At 41.4% G+C, this 20,672-nt stretch overlaps 1 protein-coding gene across 1 annotated transcript; it reads right to left on the bottom strand.

Moving 5' to 3' along the window:
- Positions 1-16,285: 16,285 nt before the first annotated feature.
- Positions 16,286-18,962, bottom strand: LOC311630700 (lithostathine-like). Its single transcript, XM_084900034.1, has 6 exons — positions 18,918-18,962; positions 18,547-18,634; positions 17,876-17,991; positions 17,546-17,683; positions 16,842-16,968; positions 16,286-16,560 (listed from the first exon to the last, which is right to left on the bottom strand). Exons 2-6 carry the CDS (start codon positions 18,620-18,622, stop codon positions 16,493-16,495), a joined length of 525 nt encoding a protein of 174 aa, XP_084756160.1. The 5' UTR covers positions 18,623-18,634; positions 18,918-18,962; the 3' UTR covers positions 16,286-16,492.
- Between the last annotated feature and the right edge of the window lie 1,710 nt (positions 18,963-20,672).

Below are 20,672 nucleotides of genomic sequence, written 5' to 3'. Positions count from 1 at the left end.
TAAGAGTGTAATCTACTAATTAGACCAAACACCCTTCTGGACGACCTTGTGGACAAAGCCAGGCCTGCAAAGGAAGCCTGGGTCCTGGGTGCCTGATGGCGGCCAGTAGGGAAGCCCTGGTCCCGGGTCCCAGAGAGAAGCTGGTGCTGGCAGCTGGGGGAAGCAAGGCCTACTCTTGCATGAATTTCATGTTCCAGGCCTCTAGTATATGCAATAAATGATTAAATACCTAAATGAGAAGTATGATTAGAAAATTTATAATGTAAATGTAAATAGAGAAATTGGACTGAAAAATGATACCGACTATTACTGTATTGTATTATTTCTTTACTATTGTTTTTTTTTTTTAAATCCTCACCTGTATATATGTTTATTGATATTAGTGGGAGAGAAAGAGGGAGAGGGAGACGGGCAGAGGGAGAGAAAGAAAAATCTATGTGAGAGAGAAACAATGATGTCTGCCTTATGTATGTGTCCAGAATGCGAATCAAACCTGCACATTTTTGGTGTATGGAACAATGCTCCAACCAACTGAGCTACTCAGTCCTAGTGGTTCCTTGTTTCTTAAAAACTGAAAATATAAAGAAAGAGGGCAAGATGTGATCACTATACTACACTGTTTATTCTACATCTATTAAATGTTTTCTGTACTATAAATATAACTTAACATAAAAAAGGAAGACAACGTGGCTGTGGAAGTATTTGTTGACAAGAGAAATCTAAATGGTTTAAATGCAATTCAAAGCTGCAGTTACCACCAAAAATAAATATAATTGATGGAAATCATTGGATTCTGATAACTTATCAGAGAATCACTAAATTTGACTAGCTTATCTTAAAATAAAAATTTAAAAAAAAACAGCCAGTAGCTTTTCTAGAATACACAATAGATATATTCATTCTTACGATGCAACAAGGAACTGTTTCTAGACAAATGTGAGACATTGAAACCAAATAAAAACTGAGTTTCCTTATAAAAACTTCATTGTTGGGGAGAAACCAAGATGGCTGCATAGGCTCACACAACTATAGCCTCACACAACAATTTCAAAAAAATACAACTAAAATACAAAATGGACATTATCCAGAACTACAGGAAAGTTGACTGACTGAAAATTCTACAACGAGAAGGAATGAGAAAACCAGAAGGAAAATCAGAGGTGCTGCAAAAGCCTAAGGTACGGAGACACAGTGCGCGCATGGGGAGAGGACTGAGCCAGAGAGGAGGGGGAAGCTGAGTGCCTGGCTGGCGTTCTCTAACAGGAAGGAGATAAAAGCTCTTAACTGTGCTGAACCCCAGTTCCGACAGCACTGAACCCCAGTTCTGGGCAAGACCCTGGGACCCAGGTTCATACAGAGGGAGTCTGGGCTGTAAAGCGGAAACTCAGGGGAGTGGCGAAAGGCAGTCCCGGAGGCCTGCATATTTCACACAGAGAACAGACGGTTAACTGTGCTGCTGGATTGCCCTAGCAGGAAGGAGACCAAAGTTGTGGACTGCTCTGAACTTCACTTCCAATCCCACTTCCAACTGCACTGAACCCCAGTTCCAGGCTCATTGGGGGAGAGCCTAGATTGTTTGGTAGCGGGCAAAACTCGAGGGCACCTTTCTCTCATAGGTGCTTGCAGCAAGTACCAAAGGACACTGAGGAACACTGAGACTCAGGAACCTCATAGGGTGGGGCTGACTATAAGCCAAGGCTGTAGGCTCCACCCTGAAATTCCGCTCCATCCAAGCACAAAGGCTTTTGCAAGTTTTCAAGTCTAGTCGAATAAGGCTGTCTCCTGGCATAGACACAGCTGATCCTCACAGCCAATTGACCTGGAGGTCAGTTCCTCCCAGTGATACCAACAACAATAAAACTTAACTACAACAAGGCTGTACACACAGTCCACAAAAGGGGGCACCAAGAGTGTCCACCTCAGGTAACTGGGAGACTGACCCACTGAACCATAGCACACAAAGCCACCCTACCAACTCAGGGAAGCAGTGAAAATGCCGAGACAGGGAAACAGATCACAAACGAAAGAAATGGAAGACAAAAAAACGACTGGATATAGAGTTCAAAACCATGCTTATAAGTTTTTTCAAGAATTTCCTAGAAAAGGCCGATAAAATAAATGAGACCTATGAGGATATGATAAGTGATCAACTAGAAATAAAAAGGAATCAACTAGAAATAAAGAATATATTGTCTGGAATAAAAAATATTATACAGAGTCCTAAAAACAGAATGGAAGATAGCAAGAATCAAGTCAAAGATTTGGAACATAAAGAGCCAGAAGACTCTCCTTTGCAGAAGCAAGAAGACAAGAGAATCCAAAAAGTTGAAGATAATGTAAGAAACCTCTGGGACAACTTCAAGCGAACCAACATCAGAATTATGGGGGTCCCAGAAGATGAGAGAGAGCAAGATACCGAAAACATACTGGAAGAATAAGTGACAGAAAACTTCCCCCACCTGGGGAAAGAAATAGACTTACAAGTCCAGGAAGCACACAGAACCCCAAACAAAAGGAATCCAAAGAGGACCACACCAAGACACATCATAATTAAAATTCCAAGAGCAAAAGACAAAGAGAGAATATTAAAAGCAGCAAGAGAAAAGCAGGTAGTTACCTATAAAGGAGTACCCATATGATTGTCAGCTGATTTCTTAACAGAAACCATGCAGGCCAGACAGGAATGGCAAGAAATATTCAAGGTGATGAATAGCAAGAACCTACAGCCAAAAGTACTCTACCCAGCAAAGCTATCACTCAGAATAGAAGGCCAGATAAAGAGTTTCACAAATTAAAAAAAGCTAAAGGAGTTCATCACTGCAAAAACAGAATTATATGAGTTGCTGAAGGGGGTTATTTAGGAAGAGGAAAAGATAAAGATAAAAATTATGAACAACAAATATATAACTATCAACAAGTGAAACTAAAAACAAAGGGAATTAAAAAATCTGATGAACAATATTAACTGGTGAATATAATAGAATCAGAGATATGGAAGGGGAGTGGACTGACGATTCTTGGGGAAAAGGGGAGTGGAGGTGCGGGAAGAGACTGAACAAAAACTGTGCACCTATGGATGAGGACAATGTGGGGTGGGGAAAGAACAGAGGGTGGGGTGGGAACCTGCTGGAGGGGAGCAATTGAGTGGTGGTGGTGGTGGGGGGAAAGAGGAACACATGTGTAATAATCTGAACAATAAAGATTTATTTTAAATAAATAAATAAAGTCCTCCATGTGTCCCAATCAAAAGAGTGACTCTATATTCTTAGTGCTTTTCTAAACATTTACTGTCCCCTGCAATTCATTTGCCCTGTGTGCTGTCTTTTACCCACGCCAAGTCTTTAAACTTGCAGATACTTTATATAATCTACCAGATGACTCGTATGATTCATAACATTCTGAAGTTAGAAGAAAAAATACTTGCTTACACTTGCTAATACACCTTACTTCCCAATATTTCAGAAGCAATATTCTAAAACACCATAAGATGGGGGTATTCCTGCATACAAGTAAAATGCTCAAAGCAGTGCACTGAGCTCCCAAGTTTCAAGTTCCGCTTTGACCAAGAAGGTAGTCATTACCCACACATGGCTGATGTAAAATTAAGTAAAAGGATAAATCACACTCCTAAGTTGCACTAACCATATGCCAAGAACTCAATAGCCATGTAGGCTACTGGCTACTCTACTGAACAGTACAAAATAAAACATTTCTATTCTCACAGGACTTTCTAGTGATTTTAAAATTAGTTTTCTTTAATTTAAAAAACAGAGGTAGTTTTAGAAAGTACTGATTCTTTCTATTATTCATCATGCTGAACAAGTGGAAAAAGACTTAAAGGACCAGTGATAGAACTTTGGTTATTTGAATTGGGATTTAAATGTATGCTGGAATATTACAAAACCATTAAAATAGTATTTTCTTAGAATGTGTGGGAAGGTTTATGGTATACTTTTAAGGACAAGAGGAAACAAAAAGTATATGTACATATATTTTTATAAATACCTGTACATACACATTTGAATATATAATTCCAAATTTGAAAATTTTATACTGTGCATACATATACATACCTATATAAAAAGAAAGAAACAAAGGGAAAAGATCACACTGTTAACTGTGGGATGTGAAATTATGAAGGATTTTTTTTGTTTCTTCTTTCAACATGCCTTTATTTTTAATTTTTTTCCAATATTAGGGAGAAAAAAATCAATAAAAGAATAGACTATAAAAAGAATATGGAATATTTGATCTTTTGCAAAAGCCAAAATAAGTCTCAGAAGTTTCAGTAATTCACTTTAAAAAAAAACACACAACTAAAGATTTTTTTGATTTATATAAAGTTTGGAATATCTGCTCAATCTGTCTGCATAATTCTTGTCACCAAGGCAGCTGTCAAGGCAAATGTCATTCATAGGATGCTCCCATGTCTTCAGAGCAGCTGAGGGGTCTCTGGAGTCTCTCTGTAGCTGCCTCTGTCTAAATGTTGAGCCCAGTGTGACATTCATTCATTTATTCGGAAGCAGTTCTTTCAAACATTTCCTATGGTCAAATTGCTCTGAATGAAAGTCTCTTCTGTGTCCCTATTGCTAGTCCTAAACCGTAAAAATTCTTTTCCCGCTGGTGCTTTTGGAAATTGGTTGAATTAATGAAGACACCAGTATGTGTCTTACGAACGGAAGCTCAGACTCTCCATCAGGGAGGACGAGGACACAGGAGGCAGCTTGCTCTGGGGGAACCGAATTGGCTGGATCTGGCCTCCTGTCTTCAGTTCTGACTTCAGTTTTCTGCCTTCTAAAAGGGGAGGCACATGGGGACCATTGTGGGATGAGAACAATATATGTAAAGTGCCTGAATTATGGGAGAAAGCTAGGTGCTTTGTTTTTGTTTTTGTTTTTGTTTTACTTCCTATTATGCAGATGTTTATTTAACAACAACAAAGCAATCAATTTTCCCATTTTATCAATTATTTGAGCATTGTGAGATTTTATACTGTCTGGCCAGGTGTCAGGCTGTGTTTAACATTTGTGAAGCTGGAGGTGTAAGAGGCTCCTATTTCCTCTGAAGTCTCTCTCTTTTTATTATTTATTTATTTATTTATTTATTTATTTATTTATTTATTTTCTGCTGCCTTCAGATTACCCTAAGATTTCCTTCTCAGATAGAGTTTGCTTCATGGACAATTAGTTGGCATGCACTCATCGTTCAGAGGGCTGGAGAGTGTCACACCCATGGCAACAGGGGCAGAGTCTTCGCATCTCCTATGGTCTTACCAGGGGCAATGGTAAGGTTACTGCGAGGAGGTTGGGAATGAATGGTTTTCTTTACAAAAATGAGAGGAGAGACTGTGAAAGGTGAGATGGGAAAAATAAAAATCACAGATGACTCCTCAGGCAGATCAAATTTGAAAAGATCACCTAAACCAAATGGAGCATTTGGAAATTAGTTTTCTCAAATACTTTGCATACACTTATATACTCTTGAAAAGTTTTATTGTATCCTGTTTTGCAATTGTTCTTAAATTTTCCATCAGGGAAGGTCTGTATGGATAGGAAGTAGAAGCCACACCTTCTGAGCTCTGGTGACTGTGGGAAGGAATGAAGAGATGGAGGACGGAGAGCTGCAGATGCCCCCTGTTCCCTCCTCTGCAGCCAGGACTCTCAGAGGAGAGGGGACATACAGACACTGGGGTTAGTATTGGAGGGTGGAGGACTGCTCCTCTGGGATTATCGGGGCAGACAGGGAGACCCAGGAGAGATGCTGCATGTCCTCACTCCCTCTCTGGGTGAGTAGAACTCCAGAGGTAAACTTGGAGTAGGACCCCAGGCCTGGACCCAGGCTAGCTACTCCATGAGAGGCAATAGGAGATACAAAGACTCTGCCCCTGTTGCCATAAAAACAAAACAGCTCCTCCTCCCATCCCCATATAACACCAATGCAGAAGAGACTATACATTTAAAGACAGTAATCAGGCCAAAACCAGTTTGGCTCAGTGGATAGAGCATCAGCCTGAGGACTCAAGGGTCCCAGGTTAGATTCCAGTCAAGGGCATGTACCTTGGTTTCGGGCACATCCTCAGCTGCAGGAGGCAGCTGGTCAATGTCTCTCTCTCATTGATGTTTCTAACTCTCTATCCCTCTCCCTTCCTCTCTGTAAAAAATCAATAAAATATATTTTTTTAAAAATAAAAAATAAAAATAAAGACAGTAATCAGTTCATGAGGCTGAACTCAGATGACCAAATACTTTCTTTTGCTCCTCTCCCCTCTATCCTTTGGAGGGGCACTCAAGAGAAAGTTCATTTAGAAAAAAATAAATAAATAAATAAATAAATAAGTTGTACTTCCTCTGCACATTTAACATAATGAATACATTTGCAACTTTGATCTGTACATATCTTTATTCATATGAAACTCTAACTATATTTGACATTTATTCTTAAAGGTTTTTCCTCTTGGCTACAATGTCCAAAGGAAATGTTTTATTATAAAAATAGCACTGTGGCTTCAGCTGTTGTATTTCTATAAAAGAAGCTGAGCTTCCTTTCTCCAGATACTGAGCAGGGGTCTTGTGAGAATAGCATAAAAGCTCTTATCAGGAAAGAACACTTTCCAGTGTCCTAGCTAATAAAAGAGTAATATGCAAATTGACCGCACCTCTACTACACCCACACGCCATGCCCACCAGCCAATCAGGAGAGAGTATGTGAATTAACCCAACCAAGATGGCTGTGGCCACAGAGTGAGCAGGAGGCTTGAGTTTCCCTAGTAATGGAGGAAGCCAAACTTTCTGCACACCTTGGCTATCCTAGGCTTCCACTCAAGGCTATAAAGTTTCAATTATAGAAGATAAATAAATCCCAGACTCCAGGGACTTCGCTTGGGTCACCAAGCCTCCTGCTTGCTCAGTGATCGCAGCCATTTCTGTTGGGATCCAAGGCAGGCCAGGACAGGCAGAAAGCATGGCTTCCTCCATTGCCAGGGGCAATGTTCTCTGTTCTCTCTAGCTTCTTGGCTGCTGACATTTATGTTGAGATTTATTTATCTTCTATAATTGAAACTTTGTAGTCTTGAGTGGAGGCCTGGGTCTGTCAGAGTGTGTAGAAAGCTTGGCTTCCTCCATCTCCAAGGAAACCCAAGCTTCCCTCCTGCTTGTTCAGTGGCCACAGCCATCTTAGTTGGGGTTGTTTTGCATACTCACTTCTGATTGGTTTGTGGGTGTGACTTGTGGGTGTAACAGGGTGATGGTTAATTTTCATATTACTCTTTTATCAGATAGGATTTGCATTTTGGTTTTGACACACTTCTTGCTCCACCCCCATTTCTATGGATGCATTATGGGTAAGGACATGCCCAGAAGAAATACAGTTATAAGTAGAGTTATATGGCCTTTTTCTGTCCATCATCCCAGAATGCAAATGAAGTTCTCTACCCAGAAAATCCCTTTTTTAAACCATATAACCCAGGAGTTATGGATCATTATCTATCTCTATTGGCCTACTCCTCCTACTTTGGAATATGTCTTCAATAAACACCACTTTGCTTTACTTTCCTTTTTATTGAGCTTAACATATTTTCTGCATCAAAGAAAAGAACCCAGGTCCCAGCTGGTAACCCCAATCAGTGACAGAAGGCAGGGGGTGATGGGGCATGTGCAGAAAATGCTGGGTATGACATGTGCCACTGAACTGCTGATTATAAGCAAAACTCACTCAGAGAATAGATAAGATTTCACTAACAAAAATAATAGCTTACTATTAAAACAATAAGAAGTAACAAAGCATATGCTTGTGACTTACAGAAACTGGTAAATAAACAGAAAATGGTCATGCTGACAATTCACTAAAAGTGGTATTACCACTTAGTGACACTTAGTTTGGCACTCCCAACCCTTTCCCTTTCTTGCCTCAGCATGTGTGCATGGAAACAAAGGACACAAAATCATAAGAAAAATAGAAGCTCTCACAGAACAATGTGCATGCTCTTTCCTTCCTCCAATCTAGATCCTTGAACAGTCACAAACGCATGCTCCATCAAGCCATCTGAGGCTTAATTAATATATTTTTTAAGTAGGGAATCTCTAGAAAAGTCAATTCCTCAAACTCAGAAATAGATCATTTCCTCTAGATTTCTCCTCTTTAAATCCTTGAGGTAAAATTATAAGCAGAGGGCAAGGGCAGAAGCTCAGAGGCCAGGGAGAGGACACTGACACAAGGAAATCGTGACCTCAGGAGTAACCTCCTGGTTCTCTCTGGGAACTGTCACAGATGTGGTCTCCTTCCCGCAAAGAGTTTGGCAAACTGTCCAAGTCAAAGGCAGACTTAGCCCTTCCCCGAAGCAAGCAGGTGCCTAGTTCCCATGGCCCTGAGCAGCTCAGGAGGAAACGGTGGTGGGGGAAGGGGAGGGCAGCAAGAGGTGTGTGAACCTATAACCAGGCAATCTGTGAGACACAAGGACAAGGGAAACAGACAATATCTGGAGCAACTCTGCTTGGACAGTGGAAAAAGCAGTTTGAAATTCACATAACTGGCTTGTCCAACATCATCCTTCTACTCTTTTTTTCTTTATTTCTTCTTTAAGGTAAAAGATGTTCTTTCTTTTGTCTCTGAACACCCACTTCTTACAAAGTCCTGCTGTTGGCCATCCCCTACTGTGAATGTCCTCCCACATCTTGTGTGGTTCATGGTTTGGGCTCTGGAAGAGGGGCCGAATGCAAATGAAAGAGAAAAGACAAGAGATAATTTGGAAATATTGGGGGACCAGGCAGGAGCCCAGCTCAAGAGGAAAAACTCTACTTAGGCTCTGGCCTTGTGATCCTTTTATTCAATTTGGGATCCACCTTAGGCAGGCAATTTCCAGTATCAGGCAGACCAAGGATTTACATGACTGTCTGATGGGGAAGTTGCTTTAGCTACCATTGTCTGGACTAAACAGTGGGTGTACAGCCCTGACCTTTGCCAGAGCATAAGGTTCACCAGCCTTCTGGGATCCCTGTCCACACCTCTCTGCTAGTAAAGACAATGGGTGGTTTCCCACATCCTATTATGAGTTTTCTGACCTGTCCTCTGCCTGAATCACTCTGATATGTCACTATACTTACTAAACCAGTCTTTTATTTGAACATTGACCCTTCGCACAAGTAGTCTGAAAGCCCACAATGCTTTTTCTCTAATGAGAGGGCTTAAAGGTCAATCAAGATCACAGTGTCTTGTGTGAAAACACCTCTCAGTATCTGCTAAGCATCTCCCTGATGGGAGCCTGCTGGCCTGCCCCCAGATCCTGCCATTGGGTGGAATTGTTTCTTAAATTTTCCCTGAACATCCCCTTCTTCCTCAATAAAACAAGAGGGCTTGTTTCACTTATGAGACTAAATGATGTTTAGACAAAGATGATTTGTATGGGCTTAAGAGTCAGAGTAACAGTTGGTGTGGAGCTGGCAGCAGAGAGATGCTGAATATTTGACAATCTTTGAAAGGATGGAACCGAAGGATAAATGCACACAAAGCATTATACAACTAGAAAACTTTCATCATCCCCCTGATAAATTCTGAGTAGCACCTAAGATATTACAGGCATATTCTGCACATAGCATCTCTGGTTAACATTTTCTTGATAGAAAACCTCTTGGTTTCTAATTAACCAAACTCCATACTATGTGTATTTCCCTCAGTGCAACATTTTTCAGCTAAGTTTATATTTAAAAAATTTGCATATACATCTTCAAATTTCCACATAAATCTTTCAGTACAATTACAAGTGGGATAAGCCTCAAGTGACATTTGAACACAATTGACAAAATATCAGAATCACTTGTTCTTTAAAAAGAATATTAAGGGTAAACAAAGGGGATAGATGTTGCTGGTTTAAAGAGAGGAACCATTGGGTCACAGTACCTCATACAAATAAAGAAAAGCTTTTAGCAAACTCTTTAATGGTCTGCCAATTAGGAAGTCAAGTTTAAAAAAATTTCTATTTAAACATGATAGTTTCTTATATATATGAATGTTTATGTGTTTTAGAGAATTGATTGTGAGGTTGGAATGGAAACCTACTTTACCATGTTTTTAAATTTTTAAAATAATGTGATATAAGCTTACAGGTAAAATTGTATTGAAGTCAGAGTTTCAGGAAATACTTATGGTTGGATTCAATTGAAAAAATAATATATATATGTAATCATCATCCTCATCTGTAACCAGCAGATTCTACATAGATAAGTACATAAGTAATGATCATTTTCATTTGTTTGGGAGAAAAGAATCAGGAGGTGAAATGGGCTGTCAGTAGAAGGAATGTTCTGTTTTTCTTTTCTGCTTTTCTTTTCCATGAATCTCTCCCAAAATACTTTAATTCTTCTTAGGCCTGGTTTCCTTCATCCTTTTCTGGACCACAGCCTCTATGAAAAGATATGGTACTCAGGCCCTCTGCCTCTCAGGGGCATGGGAGCTGGCCACCTGCCTGTACCTAGAAAATCACCTTTGCCTGAAGGACAGTTGGTACAGACTGTGGGGAGGGTGGCTTATACTGGGCCATGCCAGCCTCTGCCAGAAAGAGTCCCTTCCCACACTGGGATTCTCTCTGAGCTCGCATCTTCTTCATTTTCTCTCTCGGTGTCCTATTTGCTCTGCTCACTTGCTCAGCTGTGATTTGAGCTCTGCCTCTCTCTTAGACCCTGTTTATGATAAAACTTCCCCATCCACCCTGACAAAGCACTCAAGCTGGACAGTAAATTGGGGAATGAAAAAGGTGGACCTTCATTGCCTCCTCCTCCCACATGTATTATACATTTTATAACTTAACAACTGTCAAACATTCCAGTGTAATTTATAATGGTTAATATTCAATTCGATAGCTGTAACACAGTTTATTAAACATACCTAGTTTGTTGAATGTTTATTTTAATTTTAGAACATATAGGAATAAATATTATTATTTTTAATTTTTAATTCTCACCCAAGGATAAGTTTATTGATTTTTAGAGTGAGGAAGGGGAGAGAGAGAGAGAAAGAGAGAGAGAAAGAGAGAGAGAGAGATCAACAGGTTGCTTTCCATACTCTCCTGACTGGGATTGAACCCAAAGCCTGAAATATATACCCTCTGACCTGGAATTGAACCAGCAGCCTTTGGGTTGCAGGATAATGCTCTAACCAACTGAGCCACACTGGTAGGACATAAATATTTTTAAAAATAAATTACTTAAAATTCTAATGATTGTTTGCAATGATGTTTTATATATATATATATATATATATATATATATATATATATATATATATTATTGATTTTTTTTTACCGAGAGGAAGAGAGAGGGATAGAAAGTTAGAAACATTGATGAGAAAGAATCATAGATCAGCTGCCTCCTGCACACCCTCTACTGGAGATGTGCCCGCAACCAAGGTACATGCCCTTGCCTGGAATCGAACCTGGGACCTTTCAGTCCGCAGGCCGACGCTCTAACCACTGAGCCAAACCGGTTTTCGTTCCAATGATGTTTCTTATTGTTTTCATTTTAAGAGAGTCAGAAAGCACTTCTTTCTCAGGAAATAGCTGGCAGCAAAAACCTGGTTATGACTTTCTGGCATTTTAAGAAGTTGCTGAGCAGCTAGTTGGTTTATAGACCCAGAACATGGATAACAGGTGGCCTTGTAGTAGTTTCAGATAAGTTGAATATCATAGGGTCTACCACATCCTTAGGAGAGCAGTGATGAGAATAACTGTGCCATAGTTACATAATTATCTTGGCAAAGGGAAAGTACAAAGGACCGTTCACAAAATAGGCTGGCAAAGAGAACCTAAACAGTACAACCAAAGGTACAAGAAAAACTCTAAGAATGATATTTTATGAAGTCCAGTGTCAATAGCAAACTGACTAAGAAAGTGAGTGATTCTTGACTTGAAGTTTGCCAAATTTGGAGCGATGCCCCTCTCTGGACATGCCTATATTTTTATTTCTTCAAGTAGTAATATGGTAATTTCTGATTTCCAAACAAATTAAAAGAAGGTTTCCATCATTTTTCATATCCTTTACTCCCAATTGATTATAATGTCAAGTTTTCTGGACAGTAGTTTCCCCATTCTTTATCCACAGTTCCTTCTTCAAAGGTTTCAGTTACGCATGGTCAAGCACGGTATGAAAATATTAAATATGAAATTCCAGAAATAAGCAATTCATAAATTTAAATCGCACCCCGTACTGAGTAGTGTGATGAGATCTCATGCCATCCCACAGCATCCAGCCCGGGATGGAAAGCACCTCTCTGTGCAGCGAATCCATTCTGGGTGCTCATGCCCACCAGCCACTGACTATCCATCTTGGTTAACAGGTCCACCTTCTCAATGTCTCAGTGCTTGTGTGGAAGTAACCCTAATTTCACTGAGTAGTCACATTTATGCAACTTTTATTACAGTATATTTTTATAATTGTTCTATTTTACTGTTAGTTATTGTTATGAACCTCTTACAACAATAATCTCTATTGATGTTAGTCCCAAATTTATAAATTAAACTTTATCATAGGTATGTATGTATAGGAAACAAATGTAGTATCTATAGGGTTTGGTACTATCTACAGTCTCAGGCATCCACTGGGGACTTGGAGCATATGCCCTGTGGGTAAGGGGGGACCACTCTATTTCTAATTCTCAGTCTGAATGTGTGTGTGGTTTAATTATTATTTTCCCTAATAGCACCCAGATGTTCCACTAAGGAAAACCATTCCCTTTGTCCTTCTGAGAGTAAACCTTCCTGAGGTTTAGTTGATAACATTACACTCCAATATCCTAGTACATTTATAATTCATGTGACTCAACCAGGATAGTATGTACTCTGTGCTCCAATAATGGTTTAAAGATGTGCAAAAGCCCGAACCTGTTTTACTCAATGGATAGAGCATCAGCCTGCAGACTGAAAGTTCCCAGGTTCGATTCCGGTCAAGGGCATGTACCTTGGTTCCGGGCACATCCGCACTGGGGGGTGTGCAGGAGGCAGCTGATCAATGTTACTCTCTCATTGATGTTTCTAACTCTCTATCCCTCTCCCTTCCTCTCTGTAAAAAATCAATAAAATATATTTTAAAAAAATAAAAATAAAGATGTGCAATAATTCAGACTTCAAGAACCAGCTCATGACATTCACCAGGCCATTGAGATTTGCTCAGGTTTGTCTAAAAAAAAGGAAAGCTCAAGATTTTTCTTTCTGATATTTCTGAGGAATCAGTAGCCCCAACAGCTGCTGGCAACTATCTTGACCTATAAAAGGAAACCAGGAGAGAAATACAGCATGCAGAAAAAAGAGAGCTCAGACAAGAGAACCACCGATAAATGGCAAGTTAGCCAAATATATATTCCAGTAAGTACCTTTATTCTAAGGCCAAATTATATTGAGATCTTTCTTACTTGCAAATACAAGTGTCCTAGCTTATGCAGTTGTTCTCCAAAAGCAAGATCTGATCCCCACAGCTTTGATGGCTCATCTGCCATTAGAGGAAGAATGCAAATTAAAGCAGGAACTGGCACAAACACAATCACTGTGAACATTTCTAACCCGTTTAATGAACTTGACCAGGGCAGAAAATACAAACCCATGGCATCACCCAACCATAATTTATTTAAACTAACGGAAAAGTGTTTTTAGCAACAATGCTAAATGGGTTTTTAGTCAAGGAAGTTTATCTTAGAAAATGCAAAATAAATTTAACAAACATCAGTGAAAATAATTATGCTGCCATTTTTCTCATCTACTTATTTGAGAAGCAGTACCTGTTTATGAAACGGTTGTAGTGTTCTTGTGTCCTCATATGGATATTTCTTTTTTATATTAAGGAACTGTCCAGGTATATATATATATATATATATATATATATATATATATATATATATATATATATTTCCACAGTAGAAGCATGTGGGCAGTGAGGGCCAGTAATAAGGTGGAAAGCAGAATAGTGGTCTTGAAATATACAAATCATAAAAGGTCAGGCTTGCCTTCATTCAGATAAGATAAATGTCTTTAAAAATTATATTTTTAACTTTTAAAACATTTTTATTTTTTATTGTACTTTATATTAAACTAGAGAACCAGTGAACAAATTTGTGCACCAGTGCTTGACCTGTGTGATTGGACTGAAAGAGGCTCTCCTATATCCCCCAACAGGTTCTGTATTGCAAGAGAGCACAGGCCAGGACCAGGGACCCCACCAGTGCATGATTGGGGGCCAGGGAGGGATGTGGGAGGTTGGCCAGTTGGGGAGGGAGCATGGGCGGGCTCTAGAGTGTGTCTGGCCCATCTCACTCAGCCCTGATTGGCCAGACCCCAGTAGCAACTAACCTACTGATCGGAGCATTTGCCCCCTGGTGGTCAGTGCATGTCATAGTGAGCAGTTGAGCAGTCTTAGCATATCTATACTAATAAAAGGGTACTGTGCTAATTAGACTGGGAGACTTTCCAGGAAACTTTCTGGACATCCTTCTGGACAAAGCCATGGTGGTGGGGCCAAAGCAGAAGTGGTTAGGGGCAATCAGGCCAGGAGGGTAGGGCAGTTGGAGGTGATCAGGCTGGCAAGGGGAGGCAGTTGGGGCTGAGCAGGTTGGCAGACAGAGTGGTTAGGGGCGATCAGGCAGACAGGCAGGCAGATGAGTGGTTTGGAGCCAAGGGTCCCAGATTGCCAGAGGGATGTCCAACTGCCAGTTTAAGCCTGATCTTCAGTCAGACATCCCCCGAGGGGTTCCAGATTGGAGACGGTGCAGGCCAGGCTGAGGGATATTCTCCCCCCTGTACACAAATTTTATGCACCAAGCCACTAGTCACTAGCATATTATGCTTTATTTGGTTGAACAGCAAACTGGATGACTGGACATTTTGCACATTAGGCTTTTCTTATGTAGGATATATATATTTTTTTCATTTAAAAACTATCAATAGAAATCCTGCCAGACATTAAAGTCATCCCAATTCTAACCTAGTTGAAGTCAGAGTGTGGTTTTGTTCTTGTTTTTTAGCTACAGAGGGAGGGAAAGAGACAGAGAGATAGAAACATGAATTGACTTCCTCCTGCAGGCTCCCTACTGAGGACTAAGCCAGTAACCCAGGCATGTGCCCTGACCTGGGAATCGAATTGGGGATCTCTTGGTTCATGGGTCAGTGCTCAACCACTGAGCTATACCAGCCAGACAAAGCCAGAATGTTTTGTGTGTTTTTTTAAAATATATTTTTATTGATTTCAGAGAAGAAGGGAGAGGGAGAGAGAGACAGAAACATGAACATTGAGAGAGAATCATTGACTGACTGCCTCCTGCACACCCCCTACTGGGGACTGAGCCTGCAACCTGGGCATATGCCTTGACTGAAAATTGAACCAGTGACCTCTTGACCCTTGCGTCAATGCTCAACCACCGAGTCACACCTGGCTGGGCAAAGCCAGAATGTTTTAAAGCCCAAAGATAGAGGACCTGCTGGGGCCCATTCTCACAAGTGACCTCTGGAAACAAGGCAACACATATTCTATGGACCATTGCTCCCACTCAAACAGTTTTCCAGCCAACCATGGCATGGTAAGTGTATAAATCAAAAGATATTAGACAATTTTATAGCAAGTTGACACTGTTTTTATATCTGTGTAAACTAATAACAAAAAGGTATATATTTTAATTAATTATATTTTATCTAGTTTTGTATTTATTCATTGTAGTTTCATGAGAAATCAGAATTTTTAAAAAATATATTTTGTTAATTTTTTTTACAGAGAATAAGGGAGAAGAAGGAGAGGGTTAGAGTTAGAAACATTGATGAGAGAGAAACATTGATTTAGCTGCCTCCTGCACACTCCTTATTGGGGATGAGTCCACAACCAAAGTATATACACTTGATCAGAATCGAACCTGAGACCCTTCAGTACACAGGCCAATGCTCTACCTACTGAGCCAAACCAGTAAGGGCTAAGATCAGAATTTTTTAATATAAAAAGAACTTTAAAAATTAATAAACCAGTTGCTTCATCTAATAAGTATAGAAAGTACTAGTGCTGGTTGTGTCATTCCACCTGGTCTTTGGGTATGTGTGAGAAGTAGAGTTGTGAGAGAGCAATCTCATCATATGTCACCTAGATCCTACATGCATGGGGCCGACTCACTTCATCACAAATGTAGGATGCATATTTAGTCATCCCTGTATATTTGCAGGGATGGGGTGAAATTGGGCAGAAATAAAACCCACAAAATCTCCTTCCCCAGCAATTTCCTTTTCTTCTCTGTCTGTCAGTGAGAATAAAGCACACAAGACAGGTAATAACAGACTAAATGTTTATTATTACTCTTTCAAAATTCAGTTATGTAATTCTGAGCAGAGCCTGAAAAGAGGATGGGGAGGAGGGACGGTCAGAATTTGGTGGTCAGGTTTGAAGTGAGGGAAGAATATTCTCTTCTTGAGTGAATCTTCTCACTTGGTCCCATGTCCATGATGAGCGATTTACTAAACTTAGGTCATTGACTCCCACTTGACCTAACCCTTGAACTTGCAGACATAGGGTAACTCCTTGTTACAGGCATAATCTTTCCATAACAGATATCCTGGAGAGAGAGAAAAACTAAAGTGAATGGAGCTGGTGGAGTTGGTTACCTAACAGAGAGGCACCTTGGACTCTGACCTAGGATTCAAAACCCTTCCCTCATCTCCACCAAGGTCCCACTTGAGGAGAAGGAGACCCAAAGAAAGGATAGATGAGAGGAGATGGAAGAAGACAAGCCAACATTGCCTTTCCTAGTTGAGAAGGATTCCTGAACTTCAGATCCATAAACAGGGGGAAAGGGGATAGAAAGGCTGGCAAGAAGGGAGCTTCTCTGTCTCTTACCTGAGCTTCCTGACAGGCTCCCGCAATGGTCAGGGTTTGAGATGCTGGCAGGGTGTTTCTCCCAGGCAAAGTAATCCATCACATCATTATTACTCCACTCCCATCCACCTGCATTGGACTCAAGGCCCTAGATAGTAGAGAATAGAGCCAGGTAGGGTTCAATGGCTATTGGAATTTTTGCATAGCCCTCTCTGGAGGATGCTTGATCCCCTCCTCAGCAGGCTGGCATTTGGTTTGTTATTTCACATGTTGCCACAGAGCTCTCCACTGGGAAATTCTCCTTAATGACTTGTTCCTATTGTCCAATTCCAAAGCCATAATCGCAAACACCAGTAGTTCCACTGAGAATAACATGTTATGGGCTGGACAATAAATAGTGCATCTGCCATCATCCTCCAAACCTCAAAGACAATATCTGTTCTATAGGAGGAAATGCTTCTTATCTCAGCAAGCTCTGCGTACACTCAGTAAACTCAGAAATTAAATCACAAGGCTTCATGTGTAAAAAGAGATAGATTAATTTCAACTGGAAATTGGATCCTCCACAACACTTAGCTCAATGCCTTACCTTTACCCCAAACAAACCCTAGAATCTCTGAGCTCCAGGGCTCTCTAGCATAGTTCCCAAGCGGCACATGGGACAGGGAAGAGGCCTGGGTAACAATAGCAGCTAGAAAGGTAACAGACATGAAATGTTATCACACCTGTGTGGGATCATGGAGCCCAATCCAGACGAAATTGCAGGTGTTCAGATTTTTCTTGACCAGAGAGGCCAAGAAGTTTGCCTCAGCTCCACTGAGCACAGATGCAAGAGATCCTAAAGGTCGCTTCTGGCAGGCCAACTGTGTGGGGAAGACAAACACTGAGAAAGAGCTTAAAATGTCAGCGGGGAAGCTAATGTAGGAGAGAAGAGGTGTGTGTGCAAAAGATGAAGGTGCTGACTCTCACCCACAAGAAACTCTGGAGAATGCAGACCCCTGTCCCATCAAATGTCCTTTCCCTTATCACCTCTTATTATAAATGTATCTACTCACATCCGCATCAATCCAGGTTTTTGGTGTCCTAAACAAGGCATAGCAGTGGGAGCCAAAGGCATAAGAGCCTCTGGGACAGCTGATTTTGGGGAGAGACTCCTCCTTAGTATCTTCACCTGGGGAGGAAGGGCATAAAGGAGAGGGATGGAGGGAAATGAAGAGTGTAAGTGGGTGTTGGAAAGTCACCTTTGGGAGTATCTGGAAGGAAAGTGCTTGGAGAAGTGACACCAACTCCTGACTCCCTCACCCCTGGATAGCTTGATCTCAAACCAGCCTCGTTAAATGAAGGACCATCTCTTTCTGTTCTACTCTTCCCCTTTATTCAAAAGTCCAACACTTCCCACACTCTGAGCTGACTGTTCTCACACTGGGTCCTCCAATCATTCTTGTGCATATCTCACCGCTGACCCTTCATGCTTTCTCTCTTCACCTGTCAATATAAAGTCCACTCACAAAATGAAAACCATTTTACTCCATTGTTAAAGGACCACTGTGGTGCCTCCCACCCTGAGTTTCTCTGAAGGAGGGAGTGATGATGGAGGAGTTGCAGACAGTTTCACTTGGTGAGGCTCTTCCTCACCATGGCCCCATGGGTCACACAGGAGGCTTCCTGGTCTTGTTGGTTCTGAGCATTCCCCTGGAACCCAGTGCTACAGGCAGAGAAAGCTCACCTTGCACCTGAGATAGGAGCATCAGGCAGGAGAGCAGCAGCCAGGACATTCTGGGCAGGGCCATGGGAGGCAGCATCGTGTTTCTGACCTGAAGAAACAATCAGAGATCATTAAAGAAATGCGGTCAGAGAAAGGTCATTAAAAAAAACTGTTCTCCCTCCTGTCTTTTCCCTTTGGTTAGTCCCTGGGGATAAATTGATCTCAGTGACATTTATACCCTTCTGTGATTCTGGAAATGATTGGAGAATCTGCACACCTTATTTCCCCTGAGACCTATGTTCTTTGAAGTCCAGAACCCTCCACTAGTATTCTCCCAAATGTGTGAGGTAGCCCCCTGCCATGGCTCTCACATTCTCTCAGCTCCCACTTACCTCTCCAGGTATCTGGGATGGTTGGTCAAGTCAAAGAAGACTAGGCTTTTATAGGGGGATCTGAGCGAGGGGTCTGAAAGGAATGACAGGAATCCTGGACAGGGATAGCGGGAAAGGGCTTGGCATTGGTTCAAGGAGGTTTGGGGCATGGGGAGTAGAGTGTTCCCGGCAATGGCTGGGAATTGCCACAGCTGTTGTTTCTTTCCTCTTGGCAGGCACGCACTTTGCCCAGAAACAGATGAAGTCTGCTCTTTCTCCGGCTGTTTCTTGTTACTGGCCTGTGGCACATGTGGTATTAAATTTTTAAGGGGGGCACCTCCTAGAGTAGTTCTTTTGGTTGATATCGCACTTCTATAAATATATATATATATATATATATATATATATATATATATATATATTTGGATATATATATATATTTGGCACGCACTGATTGATGGCTCAATCTCTTGGAGATGTCTCTGTGACAGATGCCAGTAATGTCATAACTCCACCCACCAGTTGGGAGGAGGGAGAACCTTATATATTGTACAATTAAATCAATGATGGACTGTAAGGGGAGGTGAGAATGAGAATTATAAGGGTCACAGATTGGCGAGGGTATAGAAAGAACTGAAGCTAAGTACCAGTGATGGTTCAGAGTTGTCTCTTAAACATGGTAGCTAGTTTGGGGGGGAAAATCATTATTTATTCAGAATCATTTGTCAAATCAATATATTAACCAAGATCTAAAGCAAATCAGATGAACAAACTCATCTTGCCAGTTGTCTAAGAGGTGGAGCTTTTGTGATGAATAATGAATGAAGGAATGAAGGAATCTAAAACCTAAGGATGATGACAGTCCAATGATGCAGAGCCAAAATAAGTTATTAAAGTCACTTTGTAAAATTTACTTGAAATAATGTGATATTAGGAGGAGGTAAGATGGCGGAAGAATAGATGGGCGGATTCTGAGCCCTCTCCCGAAGCAGAAAGAGAGAGCAACTGAGGGTCTTGTGCTGTGAGTGTTTATTGGCAAGCTGGGAGACAGCGAACACCAGAAGAAACTGCTGGGGGGCTGCTGACAGAGGTGCCCCTCACAGGGAAGCACCCACGCGGGCTGTGTCCCTGCCCGGAGCTACCTACCGGCTTGGACGGGGAAACCTCGCCATCTTGAGAAGAAGATAGGATCGTGTCAGAGGCCTGAATATCCACAGCCGCAGCGACCACCAAGCATCTGTGACCCCCAGAACGCGGATCCCAAGCGGCGCGAGCACTTGCCCTCACAGGATTGCCCCACTGCTCAGCGAAAAGGTCAGATTTCGCGGGGAGAGGGTGGAGAGCACTCGCGGCGAAAACAAAAAGCCTGTGCGCACAGAGCGCGCTCCCGGAAGCTGGAGGACAGGGGTGGTGATTACAAGTAGAAGCCCCCGCTGTTGGGCGGTTGTCACCCTTGAAAGTGGATGGGGCTCCTAACAGGGGAGATATCTAAAGAGCAACACATTTGGATCCGGCTCGGAGGGATATCGGAGAGTTGCGGGAGATTGCAGTTGCTCGGACCTGCCCCCTCCCCCCCTCCATAGTTCCAGCTTCAGAGAGGACGGAAAAAAAAAAAAAAAGCTGGAGAGGCTTTAGAGTCTGGGAAGTCAACCTAGAAACACTGCCCCCAGAGGCTAATTCACAAATTGACTCTAGTGTAATAAAAACAAAGCAAAACCTGCCTAAAAATCAGGACTGGATCATAACAATAGAGGAAGCGAATGACCTTCATTACTG

The sequence above is a fragment of the Pipistrellus hanaki genome (genome assembly GCF_964339955.1).
Source record: "Pipistrellus hanaki genome assembly, chromosome: 12".
NCBI lineage: Eukaryota > Metazoa > Chordata > Mammalia > Chiroptera > Vespertilionidae > Pipistrellus > Pipistrellus hanaki.
This window is presented reverse-complemented; position numbering and strand designations above follow the sequence as displayed.